Genomic DNA, 17430 nt, shown 5'->3' on the forward strand with positions numbered 1-17430 from the left:
CTAGGAGGGTGGTGAAGCACTGGAATGGGTTACCTAGGGAGGTGGTGGAATTTCCTTCCTTAGAGGTTTTACTCCTTGAAAAAGTAGTAGTGCCCGTACCACTCATTCCTTGTTCTTCCTCTCCTCTTCCCTGGGCTGCTCTCTGGTCCTTTCTCCTCCCTCCAGAGAGGTGAAATTGGTGGTTTCCCATCCTAGCTTGGCTCACTTTGCCAAGCAAGATTTATATTTCCCCTAGGTAAGTGGATATTTCAGGACCAGATTTAGACGCTACTACGCCCAGTGCATTCAAGGTCTTTGCATTTCTTATCAGTATAATATGCCACAAATATGATTTGTGATTTTCTAACTTTATTATTCAATTCTTTGCTATATTTTGTTCTTTTCAACATTTCCCTTTTGTTCTTGTTTAATGCCTTCATTTCTCTTTCTGTGCGTCTTCATTACCTAATTAATGCAATGGCATTTTGAGTTTCTAAAGTTTGGCATATAAATCATAGCCTGGATCCATACTACTTTCTCCCCAGATTTTTGGAAAATAACTGCTTTTACAGGTGTACTATCTAGATTTGTATCAGGGGGTAGCCGTGTTAGTCTGTATCTACAAAAACAACAAGGAGTCTGGTGGCACCGTAAAGACTAACAGATTTATTTGGGCATAAGCTTTCGTGAGTAAAAACCTCACTTCTAGATTTGCAGGCCTAAAATTTTTCCCTATTATGTAGTATAAATGCTAAGAAAGTGAAATAGCTGGTGCACGAATGACAAATTTTACTTTACCGCTTGTTCACAAGAATGGAGCATACAGGTACAGAACTGAAGTCTACACAGCAAAATCTCTCATCAAGTCCCTCATGTTATATTATAATTAATGTTGCCTTACCGGCCTCCTTGACGCCTACGTTAGCTCTATTTTTGTTCTGACCATATTACCAAGCCTATGAATACTTCAAGTGGCTCGTCCTTCTTCACTATAAGTTCATGTTTCTTAAGAATATCTTTAAGGCCCTACTTAACTGTGCCTCTTCCTATTTTTCCAGTTTTAACTCAATTTGCTAACTTGTATGAAAATGGCAAACTGCTTTGCCTTCGCTAGAATTTTACCTTGCGATAATCTAAGTCAAGTTACTAACGTAGGAACACATCCGTTTTCCTCCAGTGAAGTCAAAGTCTTACAGCGTGTTGTTTCCCCAGGCCCATACCAAAGAGCAAATTTCTCTAGAACTACCATTGGTCTTGCATAAGTGCCCTTCTGGCTGTTTAGCATATTGATTAGGTTTTGTGTGTGTAATTTTCAAGCACTGTCCTTTATATGCCTTCATACAATGGAGGTCCATAGTGATGTATCACAGAAATCTTCATCAATTCCTCTAAGGGAAGACTGATGTAACAAAATGATCACTTCTTATCTTAGGAGCCGTGGCTGGGCCTCTGTATCTATCCAGATGCTTTAGGTTTGTCTACACTATAAAGATGATGCCAGAATAGCGGTAGCCATAGCTATACCAGCATAACTCGATAGTATGGATCAGGGGTGGGCAAACTACGTCCGGGGGCTACATTTGGCCCTCAAGCTCCCGCCAGGGAGTGGGGTCCGGGGCTTGCCCCACTTCGCGTGGCTCCCAGAAGCAGCGGCATGTCCCCCCTCCGGCTCCTACCCGTAGGGGCAGCCATGGGGCTCCGCATGCTGCACCGGCCCCAAGCACCACCCCCACAGCTTCAGGGGCGGTGTCTGCAGACAGGGTAGCACGCAGAGCTGCCTGTCTGCGCCTACGCGTAGGAGTCGGACGGGGGACATGCTGCTGCTTCTGGGAGCTGCTTGAGATAAGCGCTGCCTGGAGCCTAACCCCTTGCCCCAGCTCTGATCCCCCTCCTGCATTCTGAACCCCTTGATCCCAGCCTGGAGCACCCTCCTGCAACCTGAACCCCTCATCCACAGCCCCACCCCAGAGCCCGCACCTCCAGCCAGAGCCCTCACCCCCTTCCGCACCCCAACCCACAATTTCATGAGCATTCATGGCCCGCCATACAGTTTCTATACCCAGATGTGGCCCTTGGGCCAAAAAGTTTGCCCATCCCGGTATAGATACATCCAGCATGACAGATGGGGTTTTCAGTCAATATAGGAACACCACCTCCCTGAGCGATGGTAGCCAGACCAATGGAAGCATTCTTCCATTGTCATAGCTGAATCTATACAGTGGGTGAGGTCAGCATAGCTACATCGTTCACGGGTGTGTTGGTTTTTTTCCCTCCACACCCCTGCCCAGTGTAGCTATGTCAGTCTACCTTCTAAGTGTAGACCAGGCTGTAGGGCTCCACCACCCCACGATGCACTTTCTAAATGGGGGGTTAGGTCAGTTTAGCTGTCTCGGGGGTGTGGATTTTTCACACCTCGAGCAATGTAGTTATACTGACCTAATTTTCTACTGTCGACTAGGCTTTAGATGGCCCTCATCACCATGTATCGGAGTGGTGTGTCTCCATCCACTTTAGTTGTTTGGAATGCTGGCAAGTGTGAGGGAGGGCCTGGTGGGAGTGTCTCTTCTTCACGCCCTGCTAAGGGCATTTGCAGCAAAAATGGAGATTTCATATTATCCCTCCCTACAAGGGGATAGTCCCCTCTCCCCTTTCTGCGCGGTCAGAACTGATGAGGATTCTCTTTCAATGCAGTACTTAGCAGCTATAGAATATTAGCTTCCAGGGATATGCAAATACCCTTTAATGCTTGTAATTGCTTAAAAAGAGTCTGTGACCACCCCACCCCACCCCACCCCCTCCACGGTCAAGCAGGAAACATATTCTGTGGAGCCAATGACATCAAGAAGTGGTATATTTTAGCTGATTAGCACAGTGAAACTTCATTGGAATCAGAGTGAAATCTACTGAATGCGTTAAAACTATTTTGAACTATCTCTGCTGTAATCATTTGCACTATAATTTAATGCACTAAAAGTCAACTCCTTAGTATTTGCACCCGAAATTGTCTCAAGTTGTCCTGAGCACCATAGTGAAGCTGACCTAAGTCTCTATGTAGGTCATGCTACCTCAATGGAAGAGTTCTTCTGTCAACCTAGCTACCGCCCCTCAGGGAGGTGGATTAACTACACCGACAGGAGAACCCCTTCTGTCGGTGTAGGTAACATCTACATGGAAGCACAACAACCGTGAAGCTATGCTGCTGTAGCCTTTCAAGTGTAGACAAGCTGTCAGTAGGATACCCTGGATACCACTTGGCTCTACATTTAGTTGTAATTTGAAACTTTTGACTATTTTGTGACTTTATCTGGCACTTTGAACTGTAGTGACTAATCTTATTTTGATGCCTGCGTTCCAGGTTGAAGATAGCAGTAATGCTAACGCTGGCAAGCAAACTGAAGCGGGATGATGGTGTCAAAGGGCCCCGTACATCCAACCCAGCTTCTGATTCTACTCGGAGAGTGTCTATTAGAGATAAATTGCTTGTAAAAGGTAATTGATCCTTATGTTTAAAAGATTTGCTGTCCCATTAAATATAGTTACTTCATCAACTGACAAAACTAAATTCTGTACACAAGAGTTTATATCAATGTTTTTAAAAGGGTTTCCTTATGTCACAAGGGCGTTGTGAAGTTAAATGCATTAAAGATTGTGAGAGACAAGATAGGTGAAGTAATATCTTTTATTGGACCAACTTCTGTTGGTGAGAGAGACATGCATACGACAATTACAGATTTTAGGTACTTTGAGATCTACTGATGAAAAGTGCTATGTAAGAGCTAAGTATTAATACTACTATTACTGTTATTTGGACGCATATTACTGTGCATTGTATATTATATAAGCAGTAATCTCCAGATCTGAGATTCAACCACTGAAATGTTGAGTTCAAACTTCGTGTTACTAGTAGCCACTTAGGTGCAAGTAATGCCAAAAAAAAAAGTTCTGTAAATAGACCATTCTTTTATATTATTTAGTGCTAAAGTCCAGTGTTTGACATCACAGTCATCAAATAATCAATTGTGATTATATGGTGACAACATTAGTATTACTGAATAAACTGTTCAAGAAGATTAAGTTGATTTGGAAGGAAAATATCTCTGTTAACAGAAGAGTTATAGGTAACTGGCTATGACAGGAAAGCACGTTCTGAAAGTGAGTGATGGATGGAGGTAATTCTCAGTGACTTCTCAACTATGAATAAATGAAATCTTTGAACATTAATATCTTTGAAATGAAAAAGAAATAGCCAGTTCAACAGACGTTAATGCTACGGCCCATTTTGGGTCAACGGAAAGTTGTGGGTAAGAAATGTGCTGCTGAAAATAATAAAAAAAAAAAAATCGACATCTTATTGATATCTCAGAGGGGCTTTTGTAGACTGCAGCGAGCTGGATATCAGTCTGTGGAAAGATCCCCTAGTTTCTGCAGATTTCTGCTGCAGCAAACTAAAAATTTTGCAGCAATTCTATGTAAATGGGAAAAAAGGCAGTGGCCAGTGAACAAAATATGAAAATGAATAATAAAATCAGTATAGCATTTTTATATTAAAACGGATAAAAATTTTCCTGCTGCCAAATCTTATGTGGTACAGGATATTGCATTTAAAATCTCAAAGCACTTGGCATTTTGAGGGTGGGATGTGGCTTAACTCCTCTTTTCCACACCCTTGCAACACTACACAGCTTTTCACTATAATATAATAATGGATAACCTGGTTAGGTTGATGTTCTTGCTAAAAACAATTAGCAGTGAATTTATCAACGTTGACCTGTAAGTTGTCATAGTGAAGTTCCGTGGTCTGTTCAAATGCAACAGTTCATATTTCTCAGTCCTGTTGTTTCAGGATTACTCGAAACTGACCTCAGCACATCAGTTTATATTCATTTTGTGTTAGGCATGTTACTTCCCAACCATAGTGCTAGAAACCTGTCTTTTAAAATGAAAGCTTAGATTCTGTCACATAACAGCACAGCAGGGAATAGATTGGTTGTAAATTTTGCATCCTCCTGTAGTCCACATTCAGATTTTCCTCACGGCCTATCTTCCTTCATTTGTGTAGCCGGTTAGGGGGGAGGTTTCAATTCAGGTTACAGATACTTGTGACCACTGTTCAGGTCTCTCAAAAAGCTTGCCAAGAGCATCTAGCTGAAAGAGTTAAAATGTGGATTTATTATTTGCTTTGCAGTTTAGCATTAAGCGTGGTTCTATGTGCCCTGTGTGTTAAAGGAAAATGGTGATGTAGTATAAAGTACATTCTAATTACTACTTATAATACAAAAGAGTAAAATACTATATTTAAACATTTCATTTTCTGTCAGATGAATTTTCATAGCATGCTTAATAATGGCAACAATAAATAATAAATCTGTTAGTCTTTAAGGTGCCACCAGACTCCTTGTTGTTTTTGTAGATACAGACTAACACGGCTACCCCCTGATAAATGGCAACAATGTACTTTAATTACAAAAATGTAGAAATATATATTCATATTCTTCCTCCTGCAGTCAGTGGGAAAGTGATATAAAGATATAGCCATTGCTGTAACCATCACTAACAAACTTTAGTAAACTAAATGTTAGGCAAGTTACAAATCCCAAACTGACAATTAAAATTAGAACTAAAAGCAACGAGCAGACAGATCTCAACCACAGCAACCAATTATTAAATAAAATGACCAGAGTTGAACTGGTCCAGAGGGAGAAATTCTGGGGGATGGGCGTGCTGACCATCAAGGGAACCGACATCAGAACAAACAAGCTGATCTTAACTATTGCTGTGGGTACAGGTGGAGAGGGAGTCTTTCATGTAATTGGGTCCTGGAAGATTTGAGGCGTAAAAGATAATTCACTAGCACATTCATTGCACAGGTCTTGTCTAAACTAGGTACATTTCTGGAAAGTTTCCCACTGTTAACATTAATTCAGCTGACCGGGTGTTGTCAGTGTGATGAGCCTTAGTGTAGATGGGGTTTCAGCTGCTGATGTGGTTTTCACACTTTATTATTTAGACCTGCAGGGAGCAAATTTTAATTGACAGGGAACTGATAAATTGTTGGCAGCCAAAAGCCTGTATACACTAGGGCTTCTAACATTGCAAACAGTTGAGCTGAACCAGTCTGAGCAATGGTGAGACATTCTTCAAAACTTTCTATTTTAGAGGGGACAATGATGACTCACCCTGTACTCAACTTCAGGCAGCTGCACTATGCTCAAGCCAAAGGTTCTGGGTGAATTTTGTGGGGAGCCCTAAGTAGAAACAATTACCTTAATTTATTTAGCCTGGAGGTTTTCCACTTGCACAGTATGTCAGGAAGGAGTGATCAGTCTACTGGGAATTGTGTACATTAATGGCAGTGATCCAATTGTTTTTTGCTTCACGTATTGTCTACAATGCAAGAAATAAATACTCCCTGTTCCCAATGGGTGTCAGCGAGAGATGATGTTGAACCAGTGCTGAAATTCAGGTTACAGATGCTGTGAGTGTAGATAGGCAGGAGCAAGCAATGTTCAGCACCATTTTCCTTGTCTGTACGTGTAGCTGAACCAGTATTAAACACAATTTAACTGTATCTGTTACCTGTTGCTGACGTTTCTTGTCAGTAACATACGTTTTGTAGTGCAGACAAGGCCTCAAAATCCAGGAGTAGTGATGAATCCAACAGGATACCCAGACTGTAAAGTATTTTGGTGATAGGTGGGCATTCCTTTAATTGGTGCAACATCTAGCCCATTCTACTAGATGTTTTACACTTTCAACAAGATATCACTTCAGTCTTGACATGATAATCACAGCCAGTTCATTTTCATGTAGGTGTCTATTTTGGCCAGGCTTTGGGGAAGGAATGAAACAGTAGAATCTGTGTTTGGTCAAAGAAGTGGAACTGGATATCATTAGCATACTAATCACACTTCAGCCTAAAAAATATCTAGCTATCAACCAGCTGTCACAAATAACCCAGATGCCATTTTGGCCATCTGATGTAGATTGGGACATAGCTGGCCAGGGGCATGGCTCCTAACCTGATTTGTAAAGGTTTTAAAAACTGTCTACACTAAGTGCAAACAACATTTTAAAGAGCACTTAATTAAAACATTCTAGATAGTGTGGCTTTCAAATGATCACCTTTTTTTCTAGTCCAGATGAGATCTTAATGAGTTTGAAGACAGCATATGAATGAGGTGGTAACCTTAACATCTAATAACTTAAATATCGCCACTAACTGATTATTTTAGCAGAATTATTCTTATCAGCTAGGTATTACCATAATCAGTTGTTCTTGGATGCACTGGTGGATATAGGAGGTTAAGATGGCCTCTCTAACTTAAGTTTTAAAAGGTTCTGCTAAAAATGAGGGGGCCTCTCACCCATCCTTTTGGTCACTATCTGTCTGTAGGCTTGCCTTTGACCAATCCCCTGTGCAACGGTTAATATTATTATTAATGCTAATACTAGTCATTGATAAGGCTACGATTATGTCCATGATGAAAACTTAGCCTTAGTCATGGACTAGGAGGACCCTGTTGTGCTAGGGATTGTACAAACACAGAACAAAAAGATGGCCCCTATCCTGAAGATCTTACAGGGGGAAATAATTCTTTGGGAGTTAGGGATATTGTTTTCCAGCTGTGTTACCCTCTGGCCACTGGTGGTTGCTGTCATGGCTGATAAGCAGTAATTGATGGCGGCTTCTCCCCTGCTAATTGCCTGCAATTGATGTAGCACAATTAAGAGCTCCATAATGATTGCCATATCTGGGAGCCAAACAGGAGGTTTGGGGAGAGGAACAGATCAGAACTTGGAGAGATCTGCTGCCTAAAATCCCTGAGAGAGACTGTTCTTTGGGGCTTTCACTGAGGTAATATGATAGAAGAGGAGCAGAAACGAAGCCCAGGATTAGAAGAATTAGGTGTCTGAGAGTAGAGGAGAACGGGGAGTAGTAGTTCAGGCTGTCCACTCCGGAAGAGAAGCTATGAGGGGAAAAATGGAGACCAAATAGAAACTAACATAAATTGAAAGAGAAATGCAGAGATGAGGCAGATGTACACAGTGGGGATAAAGAGTGATGGAGGGAGCAGGCTGTGGTAAATGAAACAGAGGGCAGAAATAATTGTCCTAAAAGATGCTCTGCATTTTTGTCCCCCCTCTCCCCCCCGCCTCCCCACTGAGGAATGCTGAATGTAACATTCTTGCCATAGCAACTTGTCTTAGGCCATGTCTATGCTACAAAGTTTTGCTGACTCAAGTTATGTCGGCATACAGCCACCGCGGTTACTATATCACTTGTGCACATGCTTACTTGGCTCCTTGTGTCGGTGCAGCATGTACTCACCAGGAGTGCTCATGTTGATGCACAAAGCATCAACATAGATAGGATATGCTGAGTGTGCAGCACTGTCTTTTGGGTAGTTTTGGCAATGCCTGGCGGGGCAGAAATGAGTCGTGCAGGGGTGCGTGGGAGCAAGGGGTGAATTTCCCATAATGCAGTGCTCTATCCCATCATTTTCCGGCCTATTTTCAATTTCCCATGAACCCAGGCATGACTTGTCACTATCTGCCTCTCTGACAGAAACATGGAAACTGCACAGCTCTGCACTGCTGTCTTGTGTTTCGAGCACAGCATGCATGATCCTACGGCATTTGCAGAGCCTCAAGAAGAATCATAGGGAACATGACAATTTTTTGGCGGTCAGTTGGTGGTGAGACATAGAGAAAACCAATTCAGGGTTGTTGGTGGGATTCATGGAGCAGCTGCAAATGGTGGAGCACCACTTCTGGGCCCAAGAAACAAACACTGACTGGCGGGATCGTATCGTAATGCAGGTTTGGGATGACGCGCAGTGGCTGCAGAACTTTCAGATGCACAAGGCCACATTCCTAGATCTGTGTCCTGAACTTGCCCAAGGAATCGACCTCAAGGACACCAAAATGAGAGCTGCACTAACAGTGGAGAAGGGAGTGGTGATCACACTGTGGAAACTTGCAATCCAGACTGCTATCAGTCAGTAGGAGGTCATTTGGGGGGGGAAAAATCCACTACATGGGACATTGTCATGCATGTGCGCAGGGCCATTAATTGTCTCCTGCTATTCAGGACTGTGATTCTGGGAATGAACAGGACATAACTGATGGCTTTCGAGCTATGGGTTTCCTGAATTATGGTGAAGCAATAGACAGCGCTTACATCCTCATTTTGGCCCAGAGCCCTTGCCACTGAATACATCAACAGAAAAGGTTACTTTTCCATGGTTATGCAGGCGCTGGTGGATCACCTGGGATTCTTCACAGACATCATGTTGGCTTGTCAGAGAAAGTGCATGACACTCACATCTTTAAGAACACAGGACTGTTCAGAAAGCTACAAGTGGGGAACCATCTTTCCCACAGATGGATTATTACCATTGGTGATGCTGAAATGCCAGGAGTGATCCTGGGGGACCAGCCTACCCCTTTCTTCTCTGTCTCATGAAGCTGTGCACTGGCCGTCTCAACAGCAGCCAGGAAAGATTCAACTACAGGCTCAGCATGTGCAGAATGACAGTCGAATGTAAGGGCACTGACGTTGTTTACTCACCAGATTGGATCTCCATGTGAAAACAATCCCAAAGGTTATAGCTGCCGATTGTGTCCTGCATAATATTTGGGAAGCAAAGGGGGAAAACTTGCTGCAGGGGTGGCGGGTGGAGGCATAGCCGCTATCTGCTGAGTTTGAACAGCCAGATACAAGGGCTATCGGATGAGCTCAGCAAACGGTTATGTGGCTCAAGTAGGCTTTGAAAGAGCAATTTAACAGCAAGCCAAATTATGTGCTGTGGTGTACTGTACTCGACCTGGGACAGCAGTTTGGGGGTCTGTTACAAATTGTGTGGTGCTTGCTGCACATCTGTGTTTATATCAATGACCATGCACATGTTAATGTTGGGGGGGGGTTGGGGTTGCTGTACGTTTATGACAACGATAGTGTTTGGCAGTGATCCAGGGTGAAGTGAGTGTACTACTTGGGAGCTGGGTCCCCCATGATCCCTATTGGCATTTAATGTGTAGCGAGAGCACTACTTTCACTGCCAGCAGTAGTCATGCATCATGTTTTATAAACTAATAAAGACGAATAACTTTAAAAACACAAGCGTCTTATTCACTACAAAAACTGATTCAAAAAATAATCTGACGAACTTAAAAGTAAATACATTTTAACTTAAAAAAATGTAGGAAGCTTAATTAATAAACCAGAGGAAGGAACACGGATGTCCGTTGTAGCTATGCATACATCAACTGTTGCTGTCACTGTAGGTAAAGCTGCTGTTGCCCATGCTTTTCCCTGGTGTTGAGTGGTAGGGGTAGGCAGGCTGGCCCTGAAGTCATGAGGAATGCTGAGCGGGTGTCAGCGGATTGGTTCGGAGCAGGAACCAGGCCGAGTAATCGGAGTCCGGATGTCAGAGAAACGGGTTGAGACAGAGTCAGAGTCGAAGGCTGGAACTGGATTACCTGGAGTGAGGAGAGACAGGAGCAAGGTTGGAACAGGATGGGAACAAAGCTGGATGCAGGACAGAATCTGGGCTGGAGCAGTGGAGGAGCAAAGCAGGAGTGGGGCTTGGAGAATCATAAGAACATAAGAATGGCCATACTGGGTCAGACCAAACGTCCATCCCGCCCAGTATCCTGTCTACTGATCGTGACCAATGCCAGGTGTCCCAGAGGGAATGAAACTAACAGGTAATGATCAAGTGATCTCTCTCCTGCCATCAGTCTCCACCCTCTGACAAACAGAGGCTAGGGACACCATTCCTTACCCATCCTGGCTAATAGCCATTAATGGACTTAACCTCCATGAATTTATCTAGTTCTCTTTTAAACCCTGTTATAGTCCTAGTCTTCAAAACCTCCTCAGGCAAGGAGTTCCACAGGTTGACTGTGCACTGTGTGACGAACAAAGTCAAGCAAAGGGAGGCAGAATGTCCATTGGCATGTGCATTGAGCAGCCAGCGAGCTACTGCTGCTAGGTTTAAGAATTGGCCTGCTGGCCTCCTCAGCCAGTTAGGCAGGGCAGTCCATGAGGCAGCCTAGCTGGTTTGTTAGGGCATCAGAAGTACCGAGCAGGTGCAGCTGAGGGCCTTACTCATGACAGAAGGGATGTAGGGAGGCACTATATTTCAGTTCTTCACAGAATGCAGTGAGAGTCAAGCCAAGGATTGTTGAACTTTGAGCTTTGCAAGAGTCTGCAACACCTGAGTTTGGTGTCGGAGAAGCCCCATTATGCTTTGGTGCATCTTCCTCTCCCTTACCTGTGTCTTTCTCCTGTCCACTCTTTCTGTCTCTATACAACCTGCAATATTCACCCTCCAGGTCCTCTGTTTAAGGTGTGATGCAGCTCTGGCTTGCAGGGTCTTGCAGAACACATCCTCCCGGATCCTCTGTTTTCTTGTCACCTGGGTCAATCATTTTGCTGGTATGGAGGGAGTCCCCCCTCAAGGCTACAATGGCCGCAGCTACAGATAAGACACACCAAAGTTCCATTGTTAGGATAGTAGGAACAAAAAGTGAAATTTAAGATTCAGAACCCTCCCCCTCTCCCCCTACTCTTGCTCCCCTAGTTAAACAAGTCAATGTTCTCGACACTTCTGCTTTGGAGTTCCTGATTCCCAGTGCCACACTCAGCTCAAGCCATGGTGAGAATGATCCACCACGGCTTAGGGAAACAAGAAGAAAATTGCTTGGTTGCATGAAACTGAGTACAGAACAATGGCACTGAATATCGGCACCATTTTCCACCGGAGGTGGTGTTAGCTGATACCTCGCCCCTGAGAGTAACAATGGCAGAGAGAACGTAGCTACTGCTGGCATCCTGAAGCCGCTCGACCTCGTATGCTTCTAGCCTGTGTACTGCAATGGTGCCTGCTGAAGTTATCACCTCCTGGTGTTGGAAAGTGTCCTACCGCTGAGGAAGTAATAAGTCTGCCATCCCTAGAAACCTTTGAGAGAGGATTGCAATGTACCTCTATGGAAGTTTCATTGAAAGCTCTGAGAATTCAAGGAAGAGACATGTGCGCATAAACTGTTCCACATGGCCCGTCCTGCCTAACTCTATAGGTGAATGAAAAGCTGATAGCAACTCTGTTTCTGTTGTACCTCTACCTCTTCTAGTACGAGAAAATTAATGAAAAGCCAAAACTTGCTCCTGCTAATTTGGGGGTGCCGTTCTTGTCGTGGAAAATTTATCTACACACTTACCCAAGAGTCCTTCCCCTACAATGGGCTCACCAGGCGGGACTGGTGAAGCTGTGATCAAGTCAAAAACAAGTCCTGTCCTTCATACTCTTCCTCTTCCTTCTCCTCTGCCACTACTACCCCCTTATTGTTCTCGGCAGGGAGCCTATGACTCTGGTTCCTTGGAGGTATCCACAGTGGTGTGCGGGGCGGTGATAGGGTCTTCGCTATCCAACTCGTTTTAAAAGTGGCAGGTCTGCGGTTGGGCACCAGATTGTTGGCCTCTCTGGCCTTCTACTATGACTGCGGTAGTTCTTTTGCTTTTACATGGCACTGCTGCTGTTCCCTGTCATGCCCCTTCTCTTGCATCACCCAAGCAATCTGCTCGTAGATGTCTGCATTTCTGTGGCTGGTTCAGACCTGTGTCTGCACAGCTTCTTCTCTCCATAGGCCCAGGAGATCCAGTATCTCCTGTCTGCTCCAGGCAGGAGCGCATCTGGAGTATGATCAGCTGGGCAGATGTGCACAATACTGGAGAGCAGATAGAGGTGTGCTCACCAGCTGGACAACCAAAAAAAAAATAAATAAATTTAAACTTATGGGGTTTTTAAATGTGGGGAGGTGTGGGGGTTCCAGTCTCCATGACCTTGTCAGTGGAACTCACAATTGTGACCAGCTTGGACAATGTCGGGCATTGTGGGACAGCTGCTTGGAGGACTGTTGACGTAAGTAACGCAGTGTCTACACTCAAGGTGTGTCGACCTCCGTACATTGACCATGGTGTTGTGCCGCAAAGGGAGGTGGTGTTACTGTGTCGTTGAAATGGGTCACTTATATCGGTGGGAGACAGATTTAAGTGTAGCCACGGACATAACTAGGTCGATGTAAAGCAGCTTATGTCAACCTAACTTTGTAGTGTAGACCAGGCCACATACTCTTCCCCTTCTACTCAGCCACCTTTGTGCTGTTCTCCGCATCTGTTCCTTGCAACTGACAAACTACGAGCACAGGCTAGTTTTCAGAGACTGGAAACATGGTATTTATAACTTTTCCTGCTCAGGTTTTTGAAAGCCATCAACTTCAGCTGAAAGAGAGAATTCACTTTTTGGAATTACCATATTTTCATTTTTTGAAGACCAGCTTTTGCATGAGTCATGACTGCTGATAGTGCCTGATTGTTCAAGATGGTCAGTGCTTCCCAGGACTGGGCCAAAGACAGATTGTTCTTGAATGATTTAAAGAGGCCAGGGGACTGCAAGAATACTGTGAGAATTAAATTTTATAATAAAGTTAAATTTATTTAAGAATAACATGCCAGAGTGTCAGTGATAAAAGTATAATGTGTGTGCTTATGGGATCATAAAGACACTTTATTCAGCTGCATTTTTTGAAGTATATAAAAATCTTACTTTTCATCACATGTGCTCTCATATATTTCATTCTGTTGAAGAGAGATTTGCAGCTTGAAATCTAGTCAAATATTTAAAAAGCAGAACTAATAGTTCTAGGTACTCTGCCTGCCCCATAGGCATCCTTATGAGAGAGAGCGAGAGAGAGAGCGAGAGAGACTGACTGTTCTGTTACTTTGTGAAAGACTCCCAAAACTGGAAGTAAAAGAGAAAGTGCAGGTAAATGCACTATGTGAATAAACTGGGAAAAACAGAGAAATTAGTTTTTAATCTAATCTTTTAGTTACAGTAATCCTAGTTGTTACTCATAACAATAGTAAGCAAGAAGATCAAAGGGTGTGATTGAAAGAGAGAAAAATACTTTACATTTCCATAGCATTGTCCATCTAAGGATTGGAAAAAAGTTCAATTATGAATTAATATATCTTCTGTTATGTTCATAACAAGCCTATTTCTGAAATGGTCACATAAGGCATTGCATGCTGAAAAGGGAATGTTTTTATGGATTCATAGCATCATCTTACAGTGAAATGGTGCTTATTTGTGAAGAAAGACAAGCTTCAGGGTAAATTAAAGATCAACACTTAATGATGGAAAACTAAAATGGAATTACATGAAAGTATGTGACAAATACAGTAAAGCCTACATAAATTAGTTATGGTAAGAGGAATTGGAAGAAATCCAAAGGAAAGTATTGTCAAGACTTTCTAGTGTTTAACTTACAAAGGAGAGATCTGCTTTGATTAGGGTGGACAAATGTCCCAATTTTATAGGGATGGTCCTGATTTTTGGGTCTTTCTTATATAGGCTCCTATTACCCCTCACCCCCTGTCCCAATTTTTCACATTTGCTGTCTGGTCACCCTAGCTCTGATACATTACCCAATTTTAATTTTAGTCCTTATTTGTACCTAATTTTCATGTGTGCATCTCTGTGGCACAAGTAAAGTGACTTGTGCAAGGTTGCATATTGGGTTTTTTTCCTGGATTAGAGAGAGAGAAATTTCTGGCTTCCATTCCTTTGCACTGTTAGCCCGCATGGCTTATTTCACTTAGTGCTGCTAGTTTTCTGATAATTCGATAGGCTACTGTTATATTGCATATAGAATACGTGTGTGATTTGACAACGTTCTCTTTAAGGTAAGCATTTGGAAGAGGAAGGAATAAAGTATACATCCTTTTAATTAAAAATGGATAGTATTGGACAAAATCTTTTTCAGACTTTACAAGTTCTCTTCATTTGTAATACCAACCCACAATTTAATTATACAGCTTGGGGGAGCAAAACATCCATCTGCCTTGAATAATAGAGTTGATACAGTGTTTAGTAAGAAGAATGAAAATGGAAATGTCAGTGTCAGTGTTCTGTTACTGGAACTGGGATATGGACAGTGGAGTTGTTTTGTCATAAATGTCAAGATACATATCTTGAACTCAGACAGGATCAAAAGATGTACGAAACAAAATGCACTTTCCCTATACGGCAGGGGTGGGCAAACTTTTTGGCCTGAGGGCCACATCAGGGTTCTGAAATTGTATGGAGGGCCGGGTAAGGAAGGCTGTGCCTCCTCAAACAGCCTGGTCCCCTGCCCCCATCTTCCCCCTCCCACTTCCCACCCCCTGAATCCCCCCCTCAGAACCTCCGATCCATCCAACCCCCCCTGCTCCTTGTCCCCTGACTGCCCCCTCCTGCCCCTAACTGCCCTCCCAGGACCCCACCCCCTATCCATCCCTCCCTGTCCTCTGACTGCTCCGACCCCTATCCAAACCCCCGTCCCCCAGGACTCCCATGCCTATTCAACCCCCCGTCCTCTGACTGCCCCCCCCCCCCGAACCTCCGCCCCATCCAGTCATCCCCTGACTGCCCCCTGGGACCCCTGTCCCTTATCCAACACCCACTCTTCCCCCCGTCCCCTTACCATGCCACTCAGAGCAGCCTGTCTGGCAGCTGCACCACCCAGAGCGCAGGTGGCATGGCGAGCTGAGGCTGTGGGGGAAAGGGGACAGCGGGGGGGGGGGGGAGCGGGCGCTAGCCTCCCTGGCCAGGAGCTCAAGGGCCAGGCAGGACGGTCCCGCGGGCGGGATGTGGCCCGCGGGCCGTAGTTTGCCCACCTCTGCTATACGGTCTAGTAAAGAGGGATGGAGGGGAATCTCATCATAGGTAATTTTGACTGAATGTAGTAATTTTGCAGGCTTCATTCTGAGCTTCATGCTCATGCATATGTCATATCAAGATTATGCTTTGTGTTCATATCCATACCACTGGGGAATTTTTACAGTGGGGAAGGAAGAATTTACTGGTTAAAAACCCCTGCTTTTATGATTGAATTTATTCATGTTTAACTTGATTTTTTTCTTATTGCTGTAAGTTGTTTAAAGAAGATTAATCAATTTGGAATTGACTCTGAAGAAGAGTTAATGGTAGATTCAGTTGCCACAACTGCCACTCAGTTATCGTTCCCCTCGATTCCATTCCAACCAATTTTTGTGGTTTTAGAATCATGTTCCAATTTTTGAAATGTTTTCCACTTCCCTGTTGTGTGAAAGACCTACGCAAACAGGAAAACATCGTACTATGCATGGAAAACAGTGAAATGGACTATAAGCAGAAGTAAACAAATTGAGAAATGGAGAGAGATTCTCTCCAGTGTTTGTCACGTGCCAGGTCTTGGAGAGAGCCCTTAAATTTAATGTTACAGAACTTACTTTTCCTTAAAGAGTTGTTGTCTGATCAGTTTAGGTTCAGTACCAAAAATGTATGTAAAAGCCTAAAGTCAATAGAAATATTTTTGTGAAATCTAAAGAAGAAAATTATATATTTTAAGTTAAGATTTAAACATCTGTTCTGCATTATGGGAAGCTCATATATAACAGTAGTTGATACTTGTAACAGTACAGATATATTTTCAGATTTTTAAAAAGGGGGTTGAATTATAGTAATAGCTGCTTCTAATTGTGTGAGGCATTGTATTTTGAAGAGTACACTCTCCACAAATGAAATTGGTTTGAATGGTCAGCTAGTTGCAATGTATATATGTAGAACATCAGTAGAGTAGTAAAACATCAACAGAGTTCTAGTGGTATTTTTAAGGTTTTATTCTTGTATTATACTTATAGCAAAGAAAGAGATATTTAATAAAATGGGGGTTTGAACAGGAAGTTTGTTACATGCGGAGATAGTGTATGGCATTTAGCCTAACTAAATCATCAACTTCAGATGTGTACTGCATATAGTAACATGTCCCATCTGATAAGTTTGACAAACACTTCAGTATTTAGCCTTAAAGCAGATTAATTTTTAAATTAATTTACAGTAATTGATCTCTTAGCTGTACATTACTAATGTAAATATCAAGTTGGAATGGTTTCTTAAAGTAGAGGTCAGTGTGATACATAGAGTTTGTGTAACCAGGGCACCGTAAATGTCTTCCTTGCTGCTGTTAGATCTTACGGTTGCAGGTTTAGCAATCTACTTATGTCTTCCCTTTTGTCATTCCTATAATTACTATACTAACTTGATCAGTGATTCTCAAACTTTTGTATTGGTGACCCCTTTCACACAGCAAACCTGAGTGTAACCACCCCTATGAATTATAAACACTTTTTTATATTTAAAATATTATAAATAGGGCCCTACCAAATTCTTGGTCCTTGGTCCATTTTGGCCAATGTCACAGTCATAGGATTTAAAAAATCGTAAATTTCATGATTTCAGCTATTTAAAACTGAAATTTCATAGAGTTGTAATTGTAGAGGTCCTGACCCAAAAAGGAGTTGGGGGGAGGGGTTGCAAGGCTATTGTAGGCGGAGTTGCAGTACTGCTACCCTTACTTCTGCGCTGC

At 43.1% G+C, this 17430-nt stretch overlaps 1 protein-coding gene across 2 annotated transcripts in view; it reads left to right on the top strand.

Moving 5' to 3' along the window:
- Positions 1-3311: 3311 nt before the first annotated feature.
- UBE2F (ubiquitin conjugating enzyme E2 F (putative)) overlaps positions 3312-17430 on the top strand; it is a 129202-nt gene continuing 115083 nt past the window's right edge. Inside the window, exon 1 of one of the 2 annotated variants that reach the window (XM_034785505.1) lies at positions 3312-3468. In XM_034785505.1, the coding sequence (XP_034641396.1) occupies positions 3351-3468 (118 nt within the window). In that variant the 5' untranslated portion in view covers positions 3312-3350. The remainder of the gene's footprint in view (positions 3469-17430) is intronic. The other variant, XM_034785504.1, reaches the window with a different exon arrangement.

The sequence above is a fragment of the Trachemys scripta genome, chromosome 11 (genome assembly GCF_013100865.1).
Source record: "Trachemys scripta elegans isolate TJP31775 chromosome 11, CAS_Tse_1.0, whole genome shotgun sequence".
NCBI classification, from domain to species: Eukaryota; Metazoa; Chordata; order Testudines; family Emydidae; genus Trachemys; species Trachemys scripta.